General features: G+C 47.8%; 1 protein-coding gene and 1 long non-coding RNA gene across 11 annotated transcripts in view; one reads left to right on the forward strand and one right to left on the reverse strand.

Annotated features, from left to right (window-relative positions):
• Positions 1-22,108, reverse strand: part of ASAP3 (ArfGAP with SH3 domain, ankyrin repeat and PH domain 3) — a 51,849-nt gene that overhangs the window by 14,487 nt on the left and 15,254 nt on the right. For 7 of the 10 annotated variants that reach the window (XM_037017890.2, XM_037017891.2, XM_037017897.2 and 4 more), the window contains 4 exons: positions 6,610-6,682; positions 6,350-6,519; positions 4,139-4,213; positions 2,995-3,044 (listed from right to left, as the gene is read on the reverse strand). In XM_037017890.2, coding sequence (XP_036873785.2) covers positions 2,995-3,044; positions 4,139-4,213; positions 6,350-6,519; positions 6,610-6,682 — 368 coding nt within the window. The remainder of the gene's footprint in view (positions 1-2,994; positions 3,045-4,138; positions 4,214-6,349; positions 6,520-6,609; positions 6,683-22,108) is intronic. The other 3 variants (XM_037017893.2, XM_037017892.2, XM_037017898.2) reach the window with 1 other exon arrangement.
• On the forward strand, positions 6,600-9,116 carry LOC140848845 (uncharacterized). The gene is made up of 2 exons (XR_012130055.1): positions 6,600-8,074; positions 9,045-9,116. It is a non-coding gene; the product is annotated as an uncharacterized lncRNA (long non-coding RNA).

Raw genomic sequence — 22,108 nt, forward strand, 5'->3', positions numbered from 1 at the left:
TGCCACCCTGCCACCTTGAACCACCTCTCCTGTAACGCCTTTTACCAACCACCCTTCCCTCCACCCAAAAACAGTGACCTGCCTTTTTCTGCCACCTCTCTGCTGATACTGTCCTTATGGCATTGGCACTTTGTATTTTCCTTACTTAATGGCCCACCTTTCTTGTCAAATCGTGGGATCCACTAAGGCAGGGACTGTGGTGGTGGTTTTCTCCTCCTGTCTTACATATGAATTGGGGATAGTAAGAGTACCTTTCCTTGCCAAGGGGAATAAATCTCTGATTAACAGATGTAAATCATTTATCATACTGCCTGACACAAAGGAGTGTAAGTGTTAGCTGCTAGTATTACTAGTTATTATTTTTAAGCACTGATTTGGGGTGTTCTTCTGGCCCTGTCACGCACTAAAGTGACAACCCGGGAGGCAGGAATCATACCCCTTTCACAGGTAAGGAGCCTGAAGCAGAGGTGTTAAGTCACTTGTCCAAATCACACAGCTGTTAGGTTATGTGAACTCAAGTCTCTCTGCTGCCAAGCCTTGGGGATGGCACAGGTCATCAACACTGGGCTCCGACTTGTTCCATTCCTCCCCCCCCTGACTGGTTCCCCCAGCTGGTGGTAGTCACAGTGTCCTTTCTGAGGGCTCACAGTCAGGGACTATTTGACAGAAGATGCAGCTGAGACCTAGAGAAGGGGAGTGATTGCCCGAGATCCCAGGCTGGTCAGAGAAATACGAGTAGAACTCACGGCCTCTGCCTCTCAGCCTCTTGCTGTGTTATTCTGGTCCCAATTGGAGCTCAGAAAAGATGGCCAATAAACACTTGTTGAACTGTAGTGCCAGGTGCTTTATATACACTGCACTTATTTTATCCTTACTTCAACCCTGCTAGGTATCACTGGTCCCATTTTTCAGATGAGGAAACAGACCTGCACATGGAACAGCCTAGATAAACTTAGCCCCTGCAGAGGGCCCCAGGTGCCCTTCTCAGCAGCCCCTGGGGAGAGCGGAGCCTTCCTCCTACATGAACAGCCAGGGGGTGAGATTCCTGGGGGTATCTGACAGATGCTATCAGCTGCTGCCCAGACTGGTTTGGTAAGACTGGGCTGGAATTACACAGCCACTCACAGCTGGCCAATATCCAGCTCTACCCAGAGCCTTCAATAAAAGGAATGCATACAGACACCTGTACCAGGACATGTAACGTGCCTGGCAGGAGCCAGGAGACCACGTAGCATGGCAGGAAGAACACTGGACTCAGAAGCCGAGGGTTCTAGTTCAGGCCCTGTTGATAACTTACTGAATACCCTTCACCAACCTCCTGTCCCCATCAATTACAGAGAATCTTTTCTTTACTAAAATGCAACTCTACAGGCGAGATTAATAGACAAATCTGGTAAAAAGCAGAGCTGCGTGGGGAAGGTCAGCAGGGCAGGGCTCATTCTTTCCATTTGGTAAGTGAAGCCCTGAAAGGTGAAGGGCTTAGGGTAACTTAGGAAGACAAAGACCGTGTGGCCCCACATCAAATCTTAAGGAGAAAGACAGGCTGCTTGTCCACACCTCAGCCTGGGCCTCTAATGAGAAGAGAGGGCCACGCCCATCACAGCTCCTGTCATCACAGGACCTACGTCCACAGCTCGAGCAGATGGAGATGCTGGTGGAGGGAGAAGCCAGGGCCTGCCTTCTGACTCGGGGAGGTCCCCATGGCCCTGGGAGCTTGAGAAACAATAAGCTCCAAGATCTACTTCTTGGAATTGATTCTACAGAAATAATTATGGGTGGGAGCAAAGATTTAATTCCAAGAATCCTTCCCCAATGACAGCGGTGGATTAAGCACATTACGATTATGCATATGTTGGCACACAATGCACCCATTTAAGTGACATTGTATAAGAATATAATGATGCAGAAAGGTGGTCATGATGTATTTTTAGGTTAAAAAAAGTATGAATTTTATGATCTCAGTTTTGTAAAAATATTTCTCTCTATATAGAAAAATGTCTAGAAAGATATTCATACTTTAGGCTTGGAAATTAAGGATTTTCCTCCTAGTTTCTGGTAGTTTCCCTTCCGCCCACTTTTTTAAAATGATAACATTACAGTGCTACCCATATTCTGTTAAAAAAAAAAATTCAAGCAATAGAGAAGTACTAGATACTCCCACATGACCCTAAGGATAATTAAAATATTTTCTCTTTTACTCCTCCATATTTTCTATGTTATTCATAATGAGCATAAAATTTTATAAAGAATAGCAAACAGTGCTGAGGTACAGTGGGCCTGGCTGGGCCCTGAAAGAGGACTGGAGCTGGGAACTGCTAAGAAGACAGTCCCGAGCTGTCTGCTCGGGGAATAGGCCGCTGGGTGCCTGACGCTCCTTCTGTCTCCATGGTGTCCTAGTAGCTAGTGAGAATTCTGAAGTATGGTGTGGTGCACACAAGAGGCCTGGGTATGACATCAACCCCCTTTCCTCCTTTATGGTCAAGGAAATGTTTATAGATACTGCTTGGTGTTGCAGAAAGATGATCAAGGAGCATGAACCCAGCTCTGCCTCTGCTTAGCCTAGCTGTGTGGCTTTGGGCGAGTGACTTAACCTCTCTGAGCCTCCAATGCCTCCTCTGGTAATTGGGATACTAATACTTCCCTTACAGGGCTGGGTGATTGTGAGGATCAAATGTCCGGCACATGGAGCTGTTCAGTAAATGGCAGCTCCATTCTGTCTCTCTACCCACATTTGGCACCACCCAGCAGATGTGCCTCTGCGAGCAGCATTTTGTGGCCCCTTCACAACAGCTCCCCTTTGGTGGTCTCGTGGTCCAGCCCCCAGACTCCAGTCAGGCCTGGGCATAAACCACACCCATAAAAGCTTCTAGAGATGGAGATAGCACTTTGGGGCAACATGTGCTGGCAGCATTTACATTCTTCCTGATATCCAGCCTCCTGCTGCAACGTAAGTGTCAATCTCCTGGACAAACCACCCTGGCCATGGCCACTTACAATCTGGCTTCGTAGTCCTTCCATGCCTTCTCCAGCTGCTTTTTGGAATCCTGTGGTTTAAAAAGAACAGTTGGCCTAAAGGGGCACATGGGATCAACAGTACCCTTTGCTACCTTTAGGGGGAGCCTTTGCTGCATGCTCCCCTATGATGCTTAGAGCCACACTCCCCAAGCCCTGCCCCTACATTCCTGACTACAAACCCAAACCCCCAGAATAGACCTAAATGACCCCATTTCTCAGGGATGGGCCCCTTCTCCCACCTGACCTCCTCCCGCAGTTGCAAGGAATCAACTTTATTTGGTGGGCTCAGGCCTGGGATGTGGGGGGATTTGGGGAGTCAGCATGAGGATGAGGATGGGAGGATGTGGTCAGTCTCCTCCCTAACTGTATCCCACCCTTCTCTCCTGCCTGGTGCTAGATCATCCTCTCAACAGGATGGGTACAGATAAAGTGGCATGAACAGAGAGCCTGAGAATTCTCCCCAAGACTACACAGCAAGCCAGTAAGACCTGGCTGATCCCTGACCTAGTTTACCTGGGCCTCTTCCAGCCCAGCTGACTCCCAGGGTGCCCAGTCAGCCAGGTAAAAAGCTGCCTGTCTGGTTTGGGTGGTTCCCAGGCTGATGCCCAGCCCAGGGCCAGGAGGGAAGCCTCTGGGGGTAGGACAGTTCCTCCCCTGGGCCTTTTGGGGCAGACTTCCCAGGGAGATCATTCTGTCACCTTTGAGCTCTAGTCCGCCCTGAGGCAGGGGCTGCCAGATCCAGAGAGAGCAGCCACGCATGGCAGTCAGGAGCCCTGGATGCCACACCAGCTTCCCCACTGACTAGCTGTGTAAACTGTAAGCAGGCTACCAAACTCCCGGAGCCTAGATTTCAACTGAGAAATGGAATACCTACAGCACCCACCTCATGAGCTATTTCACATAAGGGCCTGGGCAGACAGTGGGTCAGCCATCCTAGGCTGATCCCAGAGCAGGGTCCTCCCATCCTTCTGAGCGTCAGTAATATGGGGCCAGCACTCCCACTCTGACAGCCTACTTGGCCTCCATCCTCAGCCCAGACCTACCTCCCTCAGTCTCCTGTCCACCCCTTTCTCACTCTATCCCACCATCTCTGGGCGCACCCGCTCTCCGCACGGAGACTCACCTGTCGCCCATCCCTCAGTTGCCCCTTCAACAGACTGTCCAGGGGGAAAGAGACAATGTTGTTCAGGTTCTGAACCTGGAAAAAAGGAGAGACCCCCACACCCTGCCCTGAGTGACTGCTGGCCTGGCCCCAGGGGCTTGGGGTACAGAGTGCATCACAAGGCACACAGCACTAGGGGCAAAGGAGGCAGGGAGAGAAAGATGTGAACGTGGAGGTGGAAGAGTGTGGCGGAGCCAGCCTCTCAAAAGGCTGTCACCACCTCCCAGGACTATGGGCCTCGCACCCCACACTCCAGGAGCATCCCAGCAGCCCCTTCTCTGGGCCTTTGCCAGGGGCACCCTCTCCTCTCCTCTCTCTCTCTGAAGCCCCTGTGGTGCCCAGCCATTGTTTTTGTCTGGCTAGTTCCTTGCCCCTTTTAATGTGGGAATCCTCTCCCTGTGGTCACAAGGGGTAAACACAGGAGGCAGAGCTGACCAGAGGACCCCATCCCAGGCTACAGTGATTGGAGCAGGAACAGGCACGTGACCCGAGCAGCCAATCAGGATCCTTCCTGGGACTCTTCTGCCATGGTCATAGGAGAAGGACTGTATCTTTCTTCTGGTAAGGTGTGAATCTGGCCCTGCTGGACCATCTTGCCCACTGAGCAAAGACAGAGAGAAACTAAGAGAAAAGAGAATAAGCCTAAAGCCAGTTGTATGTCTGGACTTCCCATTATCGAGGCCAATGAATTCCCTTTTAAAAAATTAACCTAGTTGGAACTGAGTTTCTGTCACCTGGCAGCCCAAAATTTCAGCCCACCTTTCTAGGTATACCCCTGCCTGTGGCCTGTGCTGACCTGTCCCTTTCTGAACCATGGCAACACTAGGCCCCTGGGTCCTTGCGGTTGTGGAATTGATTTCCACTGCTGGAACTGATTGGTGTTGCCTCACATTTCCTGTCTCCTATCCCCTGAAACCTGACTCTTCCCTGTGTCAGTGCCCACCACAGAGTGGACCCTCAGCAAACACTTGTTTGACTGAAACAGGGGAAGGAGAGTGAAGACAACAGAGGCCACTAATTGAGTTAACACCGTTAACTCAGTTAACATTACCTCTTGAATTCATTTAAAACTGTTAAAGCCTCTGTCTGCAGGACAGTTTGCAAGGCAGAATATTCAAAGAGATATAATGGTGAAAGACAGCAACATTAACTGACATTTCCTGAGCGCTTACTCTGGGGTAGGTGTTGAACCTACATGATCCTCATTACAGCTCCATGAGGTGGGTACCACTATTACCCCAAGTTTACAGATGAGAGACCTGGGGCTCAGGCAGAGTGAGTGACTTGCCCAGGGTCACACATCTAGTGAGCAGCAGACTGGGGATTTGAGGCCTGAGTCCCAGGCCAAGGTTGGATGCCTAACCATGAAGCCAACTGCCTCTTGGAGATGATGGGATCTCTCCCAGCTGGGACAGGCCCTGGATGGGACTGGGAGGGAGGGGGTTTCTTGGGAGGCTCTACAGCCAGGCTTGTGCTAGGACTCTGGAACCAGACAACCTGGGTTTATATTTGGCTGTATGACCTTGGGCAAGTTGCTTAACCCTGTGTCCTAGCCTCCCAGCCTGAAAAGTGGGGACAACAGTAAAACCAAGCCCACAGAGCTCTGCTCCAGGATTAAAGGCGGTAACACACATGAAGTGTTGAGAACTGTGCCTGCAGGCGTGAAGTGTCTCAGGTGGCCTCGAGGTGGAGATTCGGAGGACAGAGACGAGGCAATCTCAGAAGGAACCTGAGGCCACTGGGCCATGTGTAGGAGCTGGGAGGCTTGTTGAGGTGAGGCAGGTTCTAGGCTTTGAGGACAAAGCACAGAGGTTGGGAAACTGGAGGCCGAAGAGAGTGAACAAGAGACAGTGGTGCAGTCAGGAACCTGGGGGTGCGCCCTCTCCTCTCCCGAATCTTCTCTAGGAAGCCCTCCCTCGTGTGGGGATCTTCCCCTCTGTGAACCCCCCGCAGCACCCACAGACTCACCCCAGAAGAGAAAGAGGACGGCAGGGAGGTAGGGAGAGAGGGAGGGAGAAGACACAGGGGAGAAGTCATAGAGGAGGAAGAATGCAAATGGTAGGTTAGAACTGGAAGGGGACCTCAGGTCATGGGTCAGAGGTCAAGGAGAACCTGGGAAAAGGGTAGAAACCAACCCTTTCCCAGTCAGGTTCCTAAGCCTGCTAGATTTACCCTGAGCCTGGGGAAGGTCCTCACCAGGTTCTTGAGGAGTGCGGCCACCTCACGGGTGAACACAGCCAAGTTCAGGAAGCCAGTGGACAGCTCGTGACTGTTTTGGGACAGGTGGCTGTTGCCTAAGGACTCCACGGCCTCTCGGTACTGCTCCTCATTCTCCACATGACCTGTGGAGGTAAGGAAGGGCGGAGTTAACTGCAGGCTGGGGCTGGGGCAGGGGCTGTCTGGCCAGGCCGGGCATCCGCAGGCGCACTCACCAAGGCCGGAGCTGTTGATGGCCCGCACAGCCTTCTTTATTCTCTGCAGGATGACCTGATCTCCTTCCAGGATCTGGAAGCAAACATGGACAGAGGTTCAGGGATGCTCAGCTGGGAGGGGTGCCTGACTCCCACCCTCTATGTGCACACAGAGTTTCCTCTCTAGGGTCCTACAAAACAAACAGACCACCTCTTCCCTGCAGGCCATATGGGAAACCATAGGTCAGTCACACTACTCCAGGAAGACCACTTAACTCCAACACAGGCCAAGTAAACAAGGCCATTTACAGGGCATGTGGCATAGTGGGGTATGCAGACCTGGGTTTGAATCTCGGCTCTGGCACTACCTAGTATGTCAGTCTAGACAAATCAGTGAACTTCTCTAAGATTTGGGGGCCTGGTCTGCAAAACAGGGATGACACTACAGACTCATGGAGTTGCTGAGAGAATGAATGATTTAATGAATATGTACAAAATGCTTAGCAAAAGGCCAGAGGAGAGAACGTGGACATCTCTACATTCTCAAAAGACGTAGAAGGGAGAATGCTTGTTCACCAACTCCCAGGCTCAATAAGCAGCCACGAGAGGATGAGGAGGAAGACCTGGGATCCCGTAGGTAGGCGGGGAGCTGAGAGAGAGTAGAGGGGCTCACTCAGATCCCGCTGGAGAGAACTGGTTGAAACAGGCAAGCCCAAGGTCCAGGGCTGCAGAGCAAACAGCAGGCTGTGGAAGGCCAGATGGGAAGCAAGCAGCAGGACTCACATGCCCCAGGAGACAGCCCGGGTGGAGACCTCCCAGACACACTCCTCCTTCAGTGGTATAGAAGCTCCAGCCTCATAAAACCCTTGTGAAATGCATAGTTTAGCTGGAAATTATAGAATGTCAGGCCTGCAAGAGCCCACAGAGCCACAGATGAGGAAACAGGCCAGGAGAGGGGAGGGCTCTGCCCAGAGTCAAACGGTGGGACGGCAGCACAGCTGACCTTCAGGGGTGCTCCAGTGTGGGGGCCCGGCCTACGGCCAAGGCTGAGCCCCACTCTAGCTGGACACCTGCTCACCACCCTTTCCCCTCTTCCCTGTTGGGGATTGGCCCAGCAGACTTCCGTACCCGTGCACAGCTCGTGCTGCCCGCTTAGAGTGGCGCGTGACACCTATCCGCTTAAAGGTCACGCATGATACTGTCCCGGATTGGTTGGGTGACTGAATATAAGGGAGCCCGCCGGGAGGGAGAGGAGCTTCCCGACAACTGCTGTAACCACCGTGAGAGATTAGACAATAAAGCCTAGAGAAGAATCAAGACCTTGGGCGTGTTGCTTCGGTCCTTGAAGGGTCGCGACAAGTGGTGCCGAACCCTGGGAATCGCTAAACCTCGTCGCGACCTGATCCGCTGACCCTGGTGCCTGCTGATGAACGTCACTGGACGCCGTTCGGTCAGCTGGCCAGACCGGGAGAGGGAACCGAGGAGGGTGAGTGGATCGGCGAGTAAACTGAAAGTATAAGTGGCAGGGCAGACAGCAGGCAGTTGCGGTGGGTGTTTATGTGTAGTGTGTGTGTCCTGTTAGTGTTTGTGATATTATGTGTAGTGTGTGTGTCCTGTTAGTGTTTGTGACATTGTTTATTATAATATATGGAATGAGGAGGTGCCAGTGAAGGTTCGCAGAGCAGCGACGAAATCAAAAGGTTTGCAGAGTGGCGACGAAATCAAAAGGTTCGCGGAATTAGCGACGTAGTCCATCTAAATCATAACTAGGATACTTCCCCCTTTAGAGAGAGGATGGGGACGGAGGACCAGGATTGGGTTTTTCTTCGGGGCCACTGAGGGAAAACAGCCTAAAAAGGCCTGTGTGGGTACCTCAGTGGCCCCTCACCAAAGAAAAGAAGGAAGCAGCCCACACTTTAGTACAAGAACAGATAGCAGCTGGTCACCTCCAGCCCTCTACCTCGCCATGGAACACACCTATTTTTGTAATTAGGAAAAAGTATCAAAGACTGTTTCTTCTCCATCCCGCTTCACCCCAGAGACTGTCAAAGGTTTATTGCCACAGGGCATGGCTAATAGCCCCACCATGTGTATGTAAAGAAGGCCTTACAAACTGTCAGGAAACAGTTTCCCCTGATAATCATCTATCATTATATGGATGACATCCTTTTGTGTCATGAGAGCAGCAGGGAGCTAGAGACAACCCTCAGGGTCAGGGTATGGTGGAACGCACCCACCTCACCCTCAAGAATGCCTTATATAAACAAAAAGGGGGAATAGGAGAAGACTTTAGAACACTGGACAAAAATGGCCGCAGTGCAGCAGAGGGGCACAGCCAACAATCCAATCCAAAACACATGCCTAAAGTTTTGTGGAAGGATGTGTTGGAAGGAACATGGAAAGGCCCGGACCCAGTGATAATCTGGACCTGAGGCTCGGTTTGTGTTTTTCCACAGGACCAGCAGAACCCCGTTTGGGTGCCTGAACGTCTGATACGCAGAGTGGAAAACCCCGGAGCAGAGGTACAAGATGATCGCACTGCTTCTGCTCCTGCCGTGGATCCTACAGCAGGCGACGGCGGAGCCGAGCTGCAGCTGCAGCCACCGCCGCGCTGACTATCACCATTCCTACGGCAGAGACGCTGAATGGTCTGTCCCAGGCCACTGCCTCGGCAATGACAGCGCAGAACGTCATCAATGGCCATTTTAAGAATGGGATGGCCTTGGTCAACCAACGCATGAACCTTCTTCAAGAACAATTGGACCTCTTGGGGGAGGTTTTGTCTGTGGGCTGCGTATATGAGGGTGTATTACTGGTATTGCTAATTGTGGGACTCTCCTGCTTGGGAGGAAAGTCTTGTTACATAAACAGCAACGGGGAGAACGGAAGGTCCTGTTGCAGGCCATGGCAGCACTAGAGGAAGGCATCTCCCCTAGAGTATGGCTTAATATGCTGGATCAGTAGTCAAGGACGGGTAAGATCGGGAGCTGCGCATATCAGCCTAAGACAGGGCACAGACCTAAGCTGTCTGTTGCCTGAGGACGGGTAAGAATGCCGCAGACTCCGGACGACCTAAGACAGGCATGATCCCGACAGCCCTTTGGTTATAAAACAATAAAGGGGGAGATGTGGGAGCCCGGCCTATGGCCGAGGCTGAGCCCCACTCTAGCTGGACACCTGCTCACCACCCTTTCCCCTCTTCCCTGTTGGGGATTGGCCCAGCAGACTTCCGTACCCGTGCACAGCTCGTGCTGCCCGCTTAGAGTGGCGCGTGACACCTATCCGCTTAAAGGTCACGCATGATACTGTCCCGGATTGGTTGGGTGACTGAATATAAGGGAGCCCGCCGGGAGGGAGAGGAGCTTCCCGACAACTGCTGTAACCACCGTGAGAGATTAGACAATAAAGCCTAGAGAAGAATCAAGACCTTGGGCGTGTTGCTTCGGTCCTTGAAGGGTCGCGACACTCCAGCACGGCCCCACGGCCTCACTCTGACCCAACCCCACCTATTTGGTCCAGGGACTAAAATGGGATCAGAGTTTGCTCTCCAAAGAGTTACTTCAATGTGACAAGAGTTAGTGAACTCATTTGGAATGGTATCTCCAAAGATGTTACATGATATTCATAGGACATGCACAGGGTGGACCTCAGAGGCAGTGAGGAATGTTCTTGGAAGACTTTGGCATGTGGGAAGCCTCTGGAGGGAGGGGGTGATGGTTTTGAAGCCCAGCTCCACTGTCCAGATGCTGTGTGCCCTTGGGCAAACTGCCTATTCTCTCTGAGCTTCCTTATTAGCCATCTATAAAATGGGGAAAACAATGCCTACCTGTCAGGGTTATTATGAGGATTATATGTATTTGATGATGCACATCAAGAGTTTAGCTTCATGCTGAGCAGAGAGTGTGTCCTCAATGAACAGTACAGACGGTTATTATTAGCAGCTGCTGTTGATGCTTGAAAGGTCCATCAAATTCTGGGTACTTTTCCTACAGGAGCTAGAAACCTAACATTCTCCTCCCTGAGTATGAACGTGAGATGCTTTTGTGTTTGGGACCAGCAGAGGCTCATCTCAGGACTGAAGAAAGTCAAGGAATTACGGAGACTGGGGAGAGGAGGCCACATTTGAATCAGCAGAAGAACAATGACATTTCTACTGGAGAGACAAAGACAAGAGGACATGGACCTCTCTAGAGATCCCAAAGACCCAGATGATGAAACACATCGTTCCCCAAAACCCTTGATCCCCACCTTGAAACTTGAAAAGGATAGTGAAGAGGTGATTAATTTAAGAAACTATGACTTTGTTAGGAAAGAGTATAAAACCTAAATGTGATTTATTCCCACTAGGATGTTTAAACATTTTAACAGTAAGGTATTAACAAAGGGCCACATGGTGGAAGCTGCTCAGGCTGAGAGTGGAGGTGGGGGAATTGATAAGGGCCTGGCAATACCTGTTTGAGTTAAACCTACCAATAAAATTAAGACAAATGTAAAGGAAAGATATAACTGGCTTAGGCGACGTCCAGGAAAGAATGTGAACCCTGTAGTACTCAGCCAATGAAGAACCAGGAGAGGGACTCTCGTACTAAGAGATAAATTATTGGCGCCAAACTCCCCAGGTGTGCCTGCCCACCAGACGCCCGATCTTGCAAGACCATCACTAAAGCCTCGCTCCGCTGTTCTCTTTGTCTCCGTGTCCACTTACTGAATTTGGACCAGTGAGTGTGTTTCTCACAATCTGGGGGCTCATCCGGGATCCTCTTGCCTGTGCGAGGTGGGGGCCCAAGCGGAGTGGGAAGACGCGTCCCGCCAGGCTTTGGGCGGCCCGCTGTGTCTGGGCATCTCACCTTCGCACAGAAGCCAAGGGGAGACCCGAGACTGTTGTGCGGAGACAGCGTGACTGACGCAGGGGAGAAAACGCAGGCACCGCGGCAACCAGGCGACCTCGTGCACGAGCCAAGGTGGGAAAATTGGGCTGTACAGCCTTGGTGGTTGGGCATTTTTCAGAGGTCGAGTGTGTGTGGCTGAGACGTGTAATCTCGGGGTGTGTGCAAGAAACTTCCATTATGGGGGGTTGAGTACACAGGGATCTCAGACACAGGGACCTCTTGAAGGATGGGAAATACAAATTCTAGGCCTAGGGAAGCAGAGAAAGGGAACCAGATGAGCTCCCTTGGAATTCCCCCCAGATAGCCTGCTGGGGTGAAGGTTATGTTACTGGGGGGATGCCTCCTGTACCGGGTTAAGGACAAACAGAAGATGATCAAATTTTGCTGTTCTGTCTGGATTAAAGTTAGATCAGATGAAAACTGGCTTTGCCAGGTTTGAGTTATTTTTTGATGGTAATAAAGCCTCCAGTTCACCTAAGGAATCTGTTGGTTACCAAGGGCACTTCCCCTATTTCCCCTCAACACCAGGGAAGGGAAAGCTAGGGAGGAGGAAATACAAGAGACCGCCCAGGACAAGCCCTGGTGTTGGGAGAGCGTTGTGTGTTTTCCTCGGTCCCTTTCCCCACCGCAGCCACAGCGGAGAGTTGAGAGGCGGGGACACGGTGGTGAGGCGGAATGAGAGTTTTGTTTGGAGTTACTCCTGGACAGAGAAAGTGAGGCCGCCTCAGGAGGGAGGGGCACCCTGGGAGGTTGGAGAAAGTTTGAAGTTAAAAGATTGTACATTTTGAGGGTGCCAGCGGCCTTGGAGAGAGGAGCGCCCCAGGGGTTGGGGGTTCCCTCTTTAAGGATTCTTTAGGAGTGTGGCCCGCACCTGGAGGTGTAGACTTGTTAGGTGGTCTCAAGTATCTTTGATGAGGCATTATATTTCTTATCAGTCCTCTGGGTAATTCTGAAAAATTAGCTTAACACAAGAAATTGACTGCTTTAGTTCCCTCCCAGGATGGCAGCTTCCTGGTTTGGGAGCATATAAGGACTGGCTGCCCTTCTTCCAAGGGGGGCAGAGTTATTGTCTGTTTGCTAATGAGTAAGTTGAGAATCTTGTTTCTTGACCTCCTGAGTATTAAAATGTAATATTTGGGGTGGAATCCTTCCTGCCTTTTGCTATGTTGTTTACCTCTGTGCCTGCATGCTTAATTGATTGCCTGGGTTGCAGACTATTTGGGGTCAGAAAGAAAAAAATATAGGATATAGGTAAAGTTAAAGAAGAAAAGAAGCTGGGCCTATATGATTAACATAATAAAGACAGGCTATGCTGAGGTACCCTCTCCTTTATCTGAGGAATATTCAAACATTCCAGGCCAAGTTGCTCCTGTCTTTTTGAGCTTTAATTAATTAACTCTGGGTCTTTTTAGTGGACTTTCCTGGCCTTTTTCTCTTTCCACCCCTCTCATATCTCATATCAACAGGCGTTCAGAGGTGAAAAGAAGTATGGCTTTAGTGCATTTGCATCTTTCCTCAAGGGTGGAGAGATGGTCATCTCCATATCAATGGGTAATTACCTGGACAAGGAGGGCTTATCTGTACCTGAGAGGTGAATGGGCGGGGGAGGGATGGTTTTTGGCTGATGTTGGAGACTGAAAGAGAGAAACGGCCCCAGACCATAGCTTGTGAGCAATAAATAGATTTTAAACTTTATTTCTCCCTTTGACTGATTTCAGTTTTTAGAGGTATTTTGCCCCAAGATTTCCTCTCCCTGAACTTAACAATGTAAGAAGGACTTAGAGTTTCCCTTGCCTTCTGGGGAGTCCACTAGGAATCCCAAGACGTTTCCATTGAGAGAGGTCCCACTAGGACAAGGGGAAATTTGTTAATGGTCCCCTCATGGGTACTGAGGTGAGAAATTTTAAGCATTGCTAGAAGATCCCCTTGGCCTAGTGGACCCACTAGATCAATTCCTGGGATCTAATATATATACTTAGGTTGAACTGATGTTCATCATGAATATCCTATTCCCTGGTGGTGAGAGGGGGGTGATCAAGAGAGCTGCTGTGTCCATTTATGAACAAAAACACCCACCAGGCCAGGGTGTCCAGTCAGTGGAACAAAAGTTCCCAAATGTAGATCCTAGATGGGATAATAATCTAGGGAATAGAATTAAAATGTGAGATCTTCGAGGGCTAATTATAAAGGGAATTAGAGAAATGGACCCAAGATCTCAAAATGTTTCTAAGGTGATTGAAGTCCAATGGGAAAAGGAAGAAACCCCAACTGCATTTTCATAGAGACTCAGGGACCAGATGAGAAAATATTCAGAACTTGACTCAGAAGCTCAGGTAGGACAGGATCTTTTAAAAGTCAATTTTGTAACCAAAAATTGGCCAGATATATCTAAGAAATTACAGAATTTAGATGGATGGAATGAAAAACCTAGAGAAGGATTACTGAGAAAAGCTCATAAAGTGTTAGAAGAGAGACTAGAAGCTTGTATTTCAAATTGTTAGAGGGAGAGCCATACCCTCTCCAATGGACCCAGTGGAACTGCAAATTCTAGAAGAATTGAAAGCAATCTTTAGTCACCACCCCAGTCCTGGCACTCCCATCAGTAGAGAATCCGTTTCACTGATTTGTTACTGTTGAAAAAGGTTCCCTGTAGAGGTTTTGACCCAAGCCTGGGGAGGAAAGAAACAACCAGTAGCCTTTATGTCTAAACTATTGGACCCTGTCTCTTGAGAATGGACTGAATGTGTTCAGGCCATCGCAGCCATGACCTTACTGGTGGAAGAGAGCAGGAAATTAACTTGGAACCCTCACAGTACTCCTCACCAGGTTCAGGTCATGCTTACTTAATCAGTGGGCTAGGCACTGGCTAATAGATTCTCAAATTTTAAAATATGAAGCAAGTTTACTTGAAAAAGATGACCTGATCTTAGCCACAGACACCTGTCTCAATCTGACCAGCTTCCTATGGGCAGGGGAGGCTGAAGGTCAATCAGAATGGAGCCATAGTTGCATGGACCTCATAGAATATCAGACTATAAAGTCGGGCCTGATTTAAGGGAAACTCCTCTAGGTGGGGGTATGAAACTGTTTATAAATGGGTCCTCCTGGATGATAGAGGGCAAACGACATAATGGCTATGCCGTCATTGATGGAGACCAGTTATCCATCTGCAAAAAGGGGAGATTACCCAATCATTGGTCAGCTCAAACCTGTGAGTTGTTGGCTCTTAATCAAGCCTTAAAACTCCTTTCAGATAAGGAAGGCACCATTTACACAGACATGCCTTCGGAGTAGTCCATACCTTTAGAAAAATTTGGACAGAAAGAGGCCTTATAAATAATAAAGGACAAAAATTGATTCATGAGAAATTAAAGAAGTTCTGGAAAATCTTGTACTTCCTGCTGAGATTTCTAAAACACATGTGAATAGTCACCAGAAAGGAAATTCTTATGAAGCTACGGGTAATAGGATAGCTGATGTAGCTGCTAAAGAGGCTGCATCTGAGGATGAAATTAGATTTTTGAACCTCACCCCAAATATCCCTAAAATCTCTTTGATCCCAAAGTTTTCCAAGGAGATTAAGAAGCTACAGGAGGTGGGGGCATCTCGAGATGAGAAAGGGAGGTGGACTTTACCAGATGGGAGAGAAATGATTGGCCAGCCTATTATGAGAGCTGATGAACATGTTACATAGAGGGAGCCATTGGGGTCCTCAAGTGATGTGTGATGCTTTGTTAAAGATTTATGAGTGTATTAGCATTTACACCATTGCTAAGCTACTATATCTGGGAAGGGCAACAGACTTGCCCACTATAGAAACAAAAGATCAATTTTTAAGAGAATATGTGCTGGCCATGTCTTCTAACTTATCTTCTCTTAAGCTGAAAGGACTCCTCACCCAGACTCCCCCGCTTGAGTTCTTCGCTCGCTGCTTCCAGCCTAGAGACTCGGTGTCAGTAAAATCCTGGAAAGAAGACCGACTCCAGCCCAGCTGGGAAGGCCCCTCCCAAGTGCTCCTGATCGCGGAGACAGCAGTGAGGGCGGCTGGAAAGGGCTGGACTCATTATACCAGAGTAAAGAAACTGGCTGGGGGATCTGGGGACAAAGCAGAATTGGCAGGTGTCCCAGGTGACTAACCAACCCTTAAGGCTGAAACTAAAAAGAATCTAAAAATGTTAACTTTTATCCTAACTCTGTAGTTCACAGGCAAGTCGCAGGGAGCCCTAAGATGGGAAGGAACTCCTGGTTATCCTGTCAAACTGGTCATCAATATTATTAAAACATCAAGCCTCAAACCATTAGGTTTGATTCTTGTCAAGTTCTCTCTTGTGGTGACCTAAATGACCAAAGACAGCTTTCTGGAGATAATAAGTTTCTCTGTCCTGAATGGACAAATCTTAATAGAATAAAAAGAGGCAAGAAGGCCCCATGTCCAAGGCAGAGCAGTGTTTGGTGGACTACCCAGTTTTAAGAGTAGACAGCCCTCATGCAGTAGAAGAATCTTTAAAAAGAAAGCTCCACTTAGCTAAAGGAATTCCTCCTGACAATTGCCAGGATAGACAGTGTAAACCCCTTTTAGTAACTATACATAAACCTCAAGATGGACTCGGTGCAGATGTCATTGGAGTAGATCCTGTGGGAAGGTTTGGTCTTAATTTAATCAAAGGCAAGACTTCACCCATAGTGGCCACCCCCAATCCTGAGGGAAATATTGAGCCAGAGCTTCCCCAAAATGACCCTAGACTAGTTACTGTAACAGAGATAAAAGACCTAAAACAGACTCTTGAAGTAGAGACAAGTTATAGAGATACCAATGCCTGGATAGAGTGGGTTAAATTTTCAGTACTCGCTTTGAATAAAAGCGATTGTTACGCATGTGCTGCTAGAGGGCCACAGGTGCAGGTGGTCCCGGTCCCTCTCTGCTGGGACACAGTCCCCACTGGGATGAACTGCATGTTGGCCCTGTACTAGGACAAGGACGCTTGGGGAAATGAGACTTGCAAGGGCTTGTCTTTACTCTTTAATGCACTGAAGAAGTCAGACCCAAGAGCAATCCCCTCTTTTTCTATAGGGAAGATGAATCACTCCTCACGCCTCTCTAGGTAAGGGGAAGGTTTCAGAACTCTTATGGGGAAGTACTGACTTGTACCCACCATGTCCTAAATGTCTCTAAAGAGGGCAACTCCTCGAAATTACACATCCCCTGAGTGGATGTTTGGTGGTACTGTGGAAAGGGGAACCTGCGCTACTTGTTGCCACCCACCTGGACTAAGATTTGTGCTTTAGTCCAATTGGCCATTCTATTCACTGGCATTTCTCTCCATACCCAATGAAAAAAATTTTTTTTCCTAGAAGTGGTAGATCATTACAAGGCACCACTTTAGCTAATGAATTAGCTGAAAATTGGCACCAGTGACCCTTTTATAGACTGGTTGGAAAGATGGTTTGGAAAATAGAAAGGTATAGTTGCCTCTGTTTTAACATTCCTTGTTATAGTTGTGACACTTAACTGCTGTAGGATGCTGTATCATCCCTTGTGTGAGAGGCCTGGCTCAAAAGCTTATAAAGGCAGCCCAAAATAATCTAGAAGAAAATCTGAACTATGAAGAAGAGAGTAAAAAGCTATTAGAGAAATTTGAGAAAGGACCAAGTGTAAATTAAAATACATTACTGGGAATAAAATCAGAAATTCTTAAATAAAAAGAGGGGGGAACTGTTAAGTAAGAGTATAAAACCTAAATGTGATTTATTCCCACTAGGATGTTTAAACATTTTAACAGTAAGGTATTAACAAAGGGCCATGTGGTGGAAGCTGCTCAGGCTGAGACTGGGGGTTGGGGAATTGATAAGGGCCTGGCAATACCTGTTTTGAGTTTTTTAAACCTACCAATAAAATTAAGACAAATGTAAAGGAAAGATATAACTGGCTTAGGCGATGTCCGGGAAAGAATGTGAACCCTGTAGTACTCAGCCAATGAAGAACCAGGAGAGGGACTCTCGTACTAAGATAAATTATTGGCGCCAAACTCCCCGGGTGTGCCTGCCCACCAGACACCCGATCTTGCAAGACCGTCATTAAAGCCTTGCTCCACTGTTCTCTTTGTCTCCGTGTCCACTTATTGAATTTGGACCAGTGAGTGTGTTTCTCACAACTTCAAAAGATAGTGCAAGTTAAAGACTTAAACAAATTCCAAAGAGATTTAGAAAACTCCCTAAAAGGCAGATCCATGTGCCTGGCATCCAGAAGGTGCTCAATAACAGTTTACCTAAATGAACGATGGTTTGCAAAGTCCTGGGACACAGACATGAGAGGTATGGCCATGCTCTAGAAACCTTTTGGGGAATCCTCCCATCCCATGACATCCATTCTCTGAAAACCCTCCTCCCCCTTAGAGGTGGGCCCTTGTTGCCTTGTTCATTCTGGTCAGAGTTGACTAAGCCAGGGCGGACACTTGACCCAAGTTGGGCCAAGCAGTTTCTCCAAGGAATTTGGGACTGGTCTCTGGGAAGCAAGCTAATTGATTGAAAGTACTTAAGCTGGCACACCTTTTTCACCACGTGCAAAGAGAAGAGAACAAAGCAAATGTGTAAAAAGTAAGACCCTTGCTGCCCAAGAAAGTTAGAAGAAAAGGTTTGTTCTGGTTTCTGGCAGCTTTCCAGATCCTGTACCAAGAGGCCCTTCTACACTTCCTGAAATACCTTCCTTCCATACCTCTAAATCCACCTGAATCCACCTAGGAAATTCCCGTTAGTGCTTAAGCTAGTTTGAGAGGATTTCTCTTCTTTGCAGTGTGGCAAGACTGCTGACTCACTCCCAATGTCCATTCTCTCTTATCAGTAAGAACCCATTTTCAGATGGCCACATGGCCACTCAGAACAAAGACTACATTTCCCAGTCTATCTTGCAGTAAATGTCTCATGTGACTAAGTTCTGAACAATAGAGTGTAATGGATATTTCATTTGTTAGCTTCCAGAAAATACTCCTCAGAGGAAGGCAGGGACTACATACTCATTAGAATGGCCAAAACCAGAACATGGAACACCAAATGCTGATGAGGATGTGGAGCAAGAACTCTCATACATTGTTGGTAGGAAAGCAAAGTGGGCTGTACCCACTTTGACAGTTTCTTACAAAACTAAACATAATCTTACCATTGATCCAGCAGTTGTGCTCCTTAGAATTTCCCCAAATGAAGTGAAAACTTATTTCCATACAAAAATTTGCACATCAATGTTTATAGCTGCTTTATTCATAACTGCCAAAACTTGAAAGACAATGGAATATTATTTAGTGCTAAAAAGAAATGAGCTATCAAGACACAAAAGACAAAGAGGAACCTTAAATGCATATTAATAAATGAAAGAAGCCAATCTGAAAAGGCTACATACTGTCTGATTCTAACTATGTGACAATCTGGAATAGGAAAACTATAGAAACAGTAAAAAGATCAGTGGTTGCCATGGATGGAGGGATGTATAGGTGGAGCACAGAGGAGTTTTAGGGCAGTGAAACTGTTCTGTTTGAATATGATAGTGGGTATATGTCTCCACACATTTGTCAAAATTCATAGAATGTACACCACCAAGAGTGAACCCTAATGTAAACTATGGACTTTGGATGATAATGACATGTGAATGCAGGTTCACTGATTATAACAAATGTATCACTCTGCTGTGGGATGGTGACTGTGGGAGAGGCTATGCCTGTGCGGAGCCAGGGATATATGAGAACTCTCTGTACTTCCTACTCAATTTTGCTGTGAACCTAAAACTGCTCTAAATAATAAAGTATATATTTTTTCAAATAAAGAAAATAAAAAAGGGAGGGGAACCCTCTGTCATACCTTTCTCTTGGCTAGAATGCATTTGTGATGTCTAGAGAACAGGCAGCCATCTTGGACCATGAGGTAGAAGCCATGTGTTACAGATGGTGGAGCAACAAAAAGCCTTGCCCCTGGTGATTAGGGAGCCACCTATCAGCCCTGGACTACTTGTCTGTAGACTTCTTTTATGTGTGAGAGAGAGGTAAGTGTCTTTGAGCCACCGTTATGCTGGGTACTCTGTCACTTGTAGTTGAACCAAGCTCTAACTCATACAGGCAGGCAAATCAACCTCATCACCCACAAACTGTTGCCTGATGCCCTTGCAGACGTCTATCAGGAAATAGCTTCCCAACAAGATACCAATCCTGCCCCTACCGCTTTTAGCAACCACGGTTCACACAGCTATTCATTCATTCAACTAGCTATTGAATGCCTGTTATGTGTTCACACCCTGTGTAAATGACACAGTCTCAACAGGGACATCACTATCTAAGGGAAGAAAGAGCCAAGTCAACAGATACTGAGACTGCAATGTGATTAGGGCTACAGTGGAAGATGGACAAGGTACCTGAGAGTCCAGGGGAAGCAGAGTCGTTGTCTGCTTGGGAGGAACAGGGCAAGCTTTAGGCTGTGATGTGGGCACCGGACAGGCAGAAAAGAGACTGCGAGATGCACCGAGAAGCAGCATCAGGGAGTGCTTGGTATAAATGGTAGGATTGATGGAGGAAGAAGGCTGGCTCTGGGAAGCATGGGCAAGGAAAGGAACATCGTTTGTTCATTCATTCCTTTCAACAAGCATCTACTGGTGCCTATTTTAGCCAGGCATGGTTCATTGCTTCAGGAGGCTCACAGACACATAAACACACAAATGCCGGAAGGAGGCACAAAAAGGGGAGAATTCTAATCAAGAAAATATCTGAAAATCATTTATACTGTGGTATAAATGACTGATAACACCTACCTTAAGCTAAAGAAATATACTTTTAAGGAAGAAATTCTGATCATAGCCTGGAGATGGGGACATATTTGGAAAAGGCACAAAGGTTTCCTGAACCCCTATAATGATGCTACTGCAGCATGATGAGTCACAAGCTTAAATTCCAGCTCTAGTCTCCCCAAAACTACCTCCCTTTGTGATATTAGCCTAGCAGTTCTCTAGACCTCCTCTTCTTTGAAATAGGAGAAAAATAATATAGGAGAAAATCCCATTTACTTAACTCTCAGAGTAACTGTGAGGCTTTTATGAGATGGCAGGCATGGCGGCCTGTGCCAAGGCTTGAGGCATTTGGAAAATATGAGTATCATTCTTCCTGTGGCTCATTTTCTGCTTCTGTATGAGATCAGCCCTCACTCCCCATGTCTGAGACTGCATAGGTTAGAAAAAAACAAGCTGAGTTGCCTCTCGATGTAGGTGGGTCCCCAGTAGTCAGTGATTCTCAAAATGGGGCCCCTGAATCAGCTCTGTCAGCATCAGCTGAGAACTTGTGAGAAGGGCAAATTCTTCAGCTGAATCAGAAAATGTGGGGATAGGGCCTTTGTGTTTTAACAAGCCCTCAGGAGATTCTGGTGTATGCTAGTTTGGGAATCACTAGTCTATTTCTGCCCTTCAGAGATGTAGGAAGTCGTCATGTCTAGAAGTATGGGACTGGCCCTAAGCTAGATGGTTTTGAATTCCAGCTCCATTAGGCACTTGCTATGTGACCTCTCTGGGCTTCAGTGTTCCCAATCATGAAACGAGGATGACAGTAGTTTCTACTCCATAGGGTTGCTGGGGAGATTAAATGAATTCACATAGGTAAAGTGCTCAGAATGCTGTTACTTGATAGCTAATAATGTTATCTATTTCAAAATTAAATGAACTAAATTTGGTTTAGGAGTTTCTCAACTCTCCTTGAGCTAATTAAAGACACCCCCCTAACCCCCAGTGCCCTGTTCAGCAAGCTGTGGGAACCGCAGGTGCAGAGAGACCACACTGAAACCTCGCCACTGGGCAGTCACAGAGGACAAGACATTATATATCCTGAGTGCCTGCTCAGTACCGGGCACAATACTCTTCACTACCCAGCCACCCTTTGAGGTAGGTAGGCATCACTGTTCACATTTTACAGATGAAGCTGCTAGGGTAAGGAATATGTCCAATTATGTTCACGTCACATAATGATGAACAGTGGCAGAGTCCTAATTTAAACCCAGGTCTAGCCAGGGCCCATGTTGCCATACCACCATACCGCCACGCTGCCCCCCAAAGGTTAAAGGACACAGCTTCTCAATCCTGGGACTGGACGTGCCTCTGAACTTGAATCTCAACTCAACCATGTTTACCATATCCCCTTAACTTCTCAAACAGGGAAGGCAGAAGGGAGGGACAGAGGGAGATCTGTCAAAGACGACAAGGCTAACACCAGTGGCAGGGCCCTAGCTACAAACACTCCAAGGGCTATCCTAATGAAGAGAAAACAGATTTGTTCAAGCTGGTCTTGAGTAGGATTCCCAGGATTGAGAGGTGGAAGCTTGGGAGACAGAAATAGATCTCAGTTCAAACAGAGGACGTTTTTAAGGAAGAATAAGCAACCCCATTATTCTGCTTTATAGAATAAGGTGAGGGTGTAAGAGTGAGCTCCCCGTCACTTGAAGTATTCAAGGACTTCGGGTGGTACAGCATGATGCAAGCACTGGATTTTGGATTAATAGTGATGGCCGTTTAGGTTTCTCTCAAAGCTAAGAGTCAATTGCTCCGTGCAAGAGCCTGGGCAGGCATCAGGCAAAGGCAGGCAAAACAGAGTGTCAGAGGCATGTCTGAACTAGGA

Source organism: Manis javanica, chromosome 4 (genome assembly GCF_040802235.1).
Source record: "Manis javanica isolate MJ-LG chromosome 4, MJ_LKY, whole genome shotgun sequence".
Classification (NCBI taxonomy): Eukaryota; Metazoa; Chordata; class Mammalia; order Pholidota; family Manidae; genus Manis; species Manis javanica.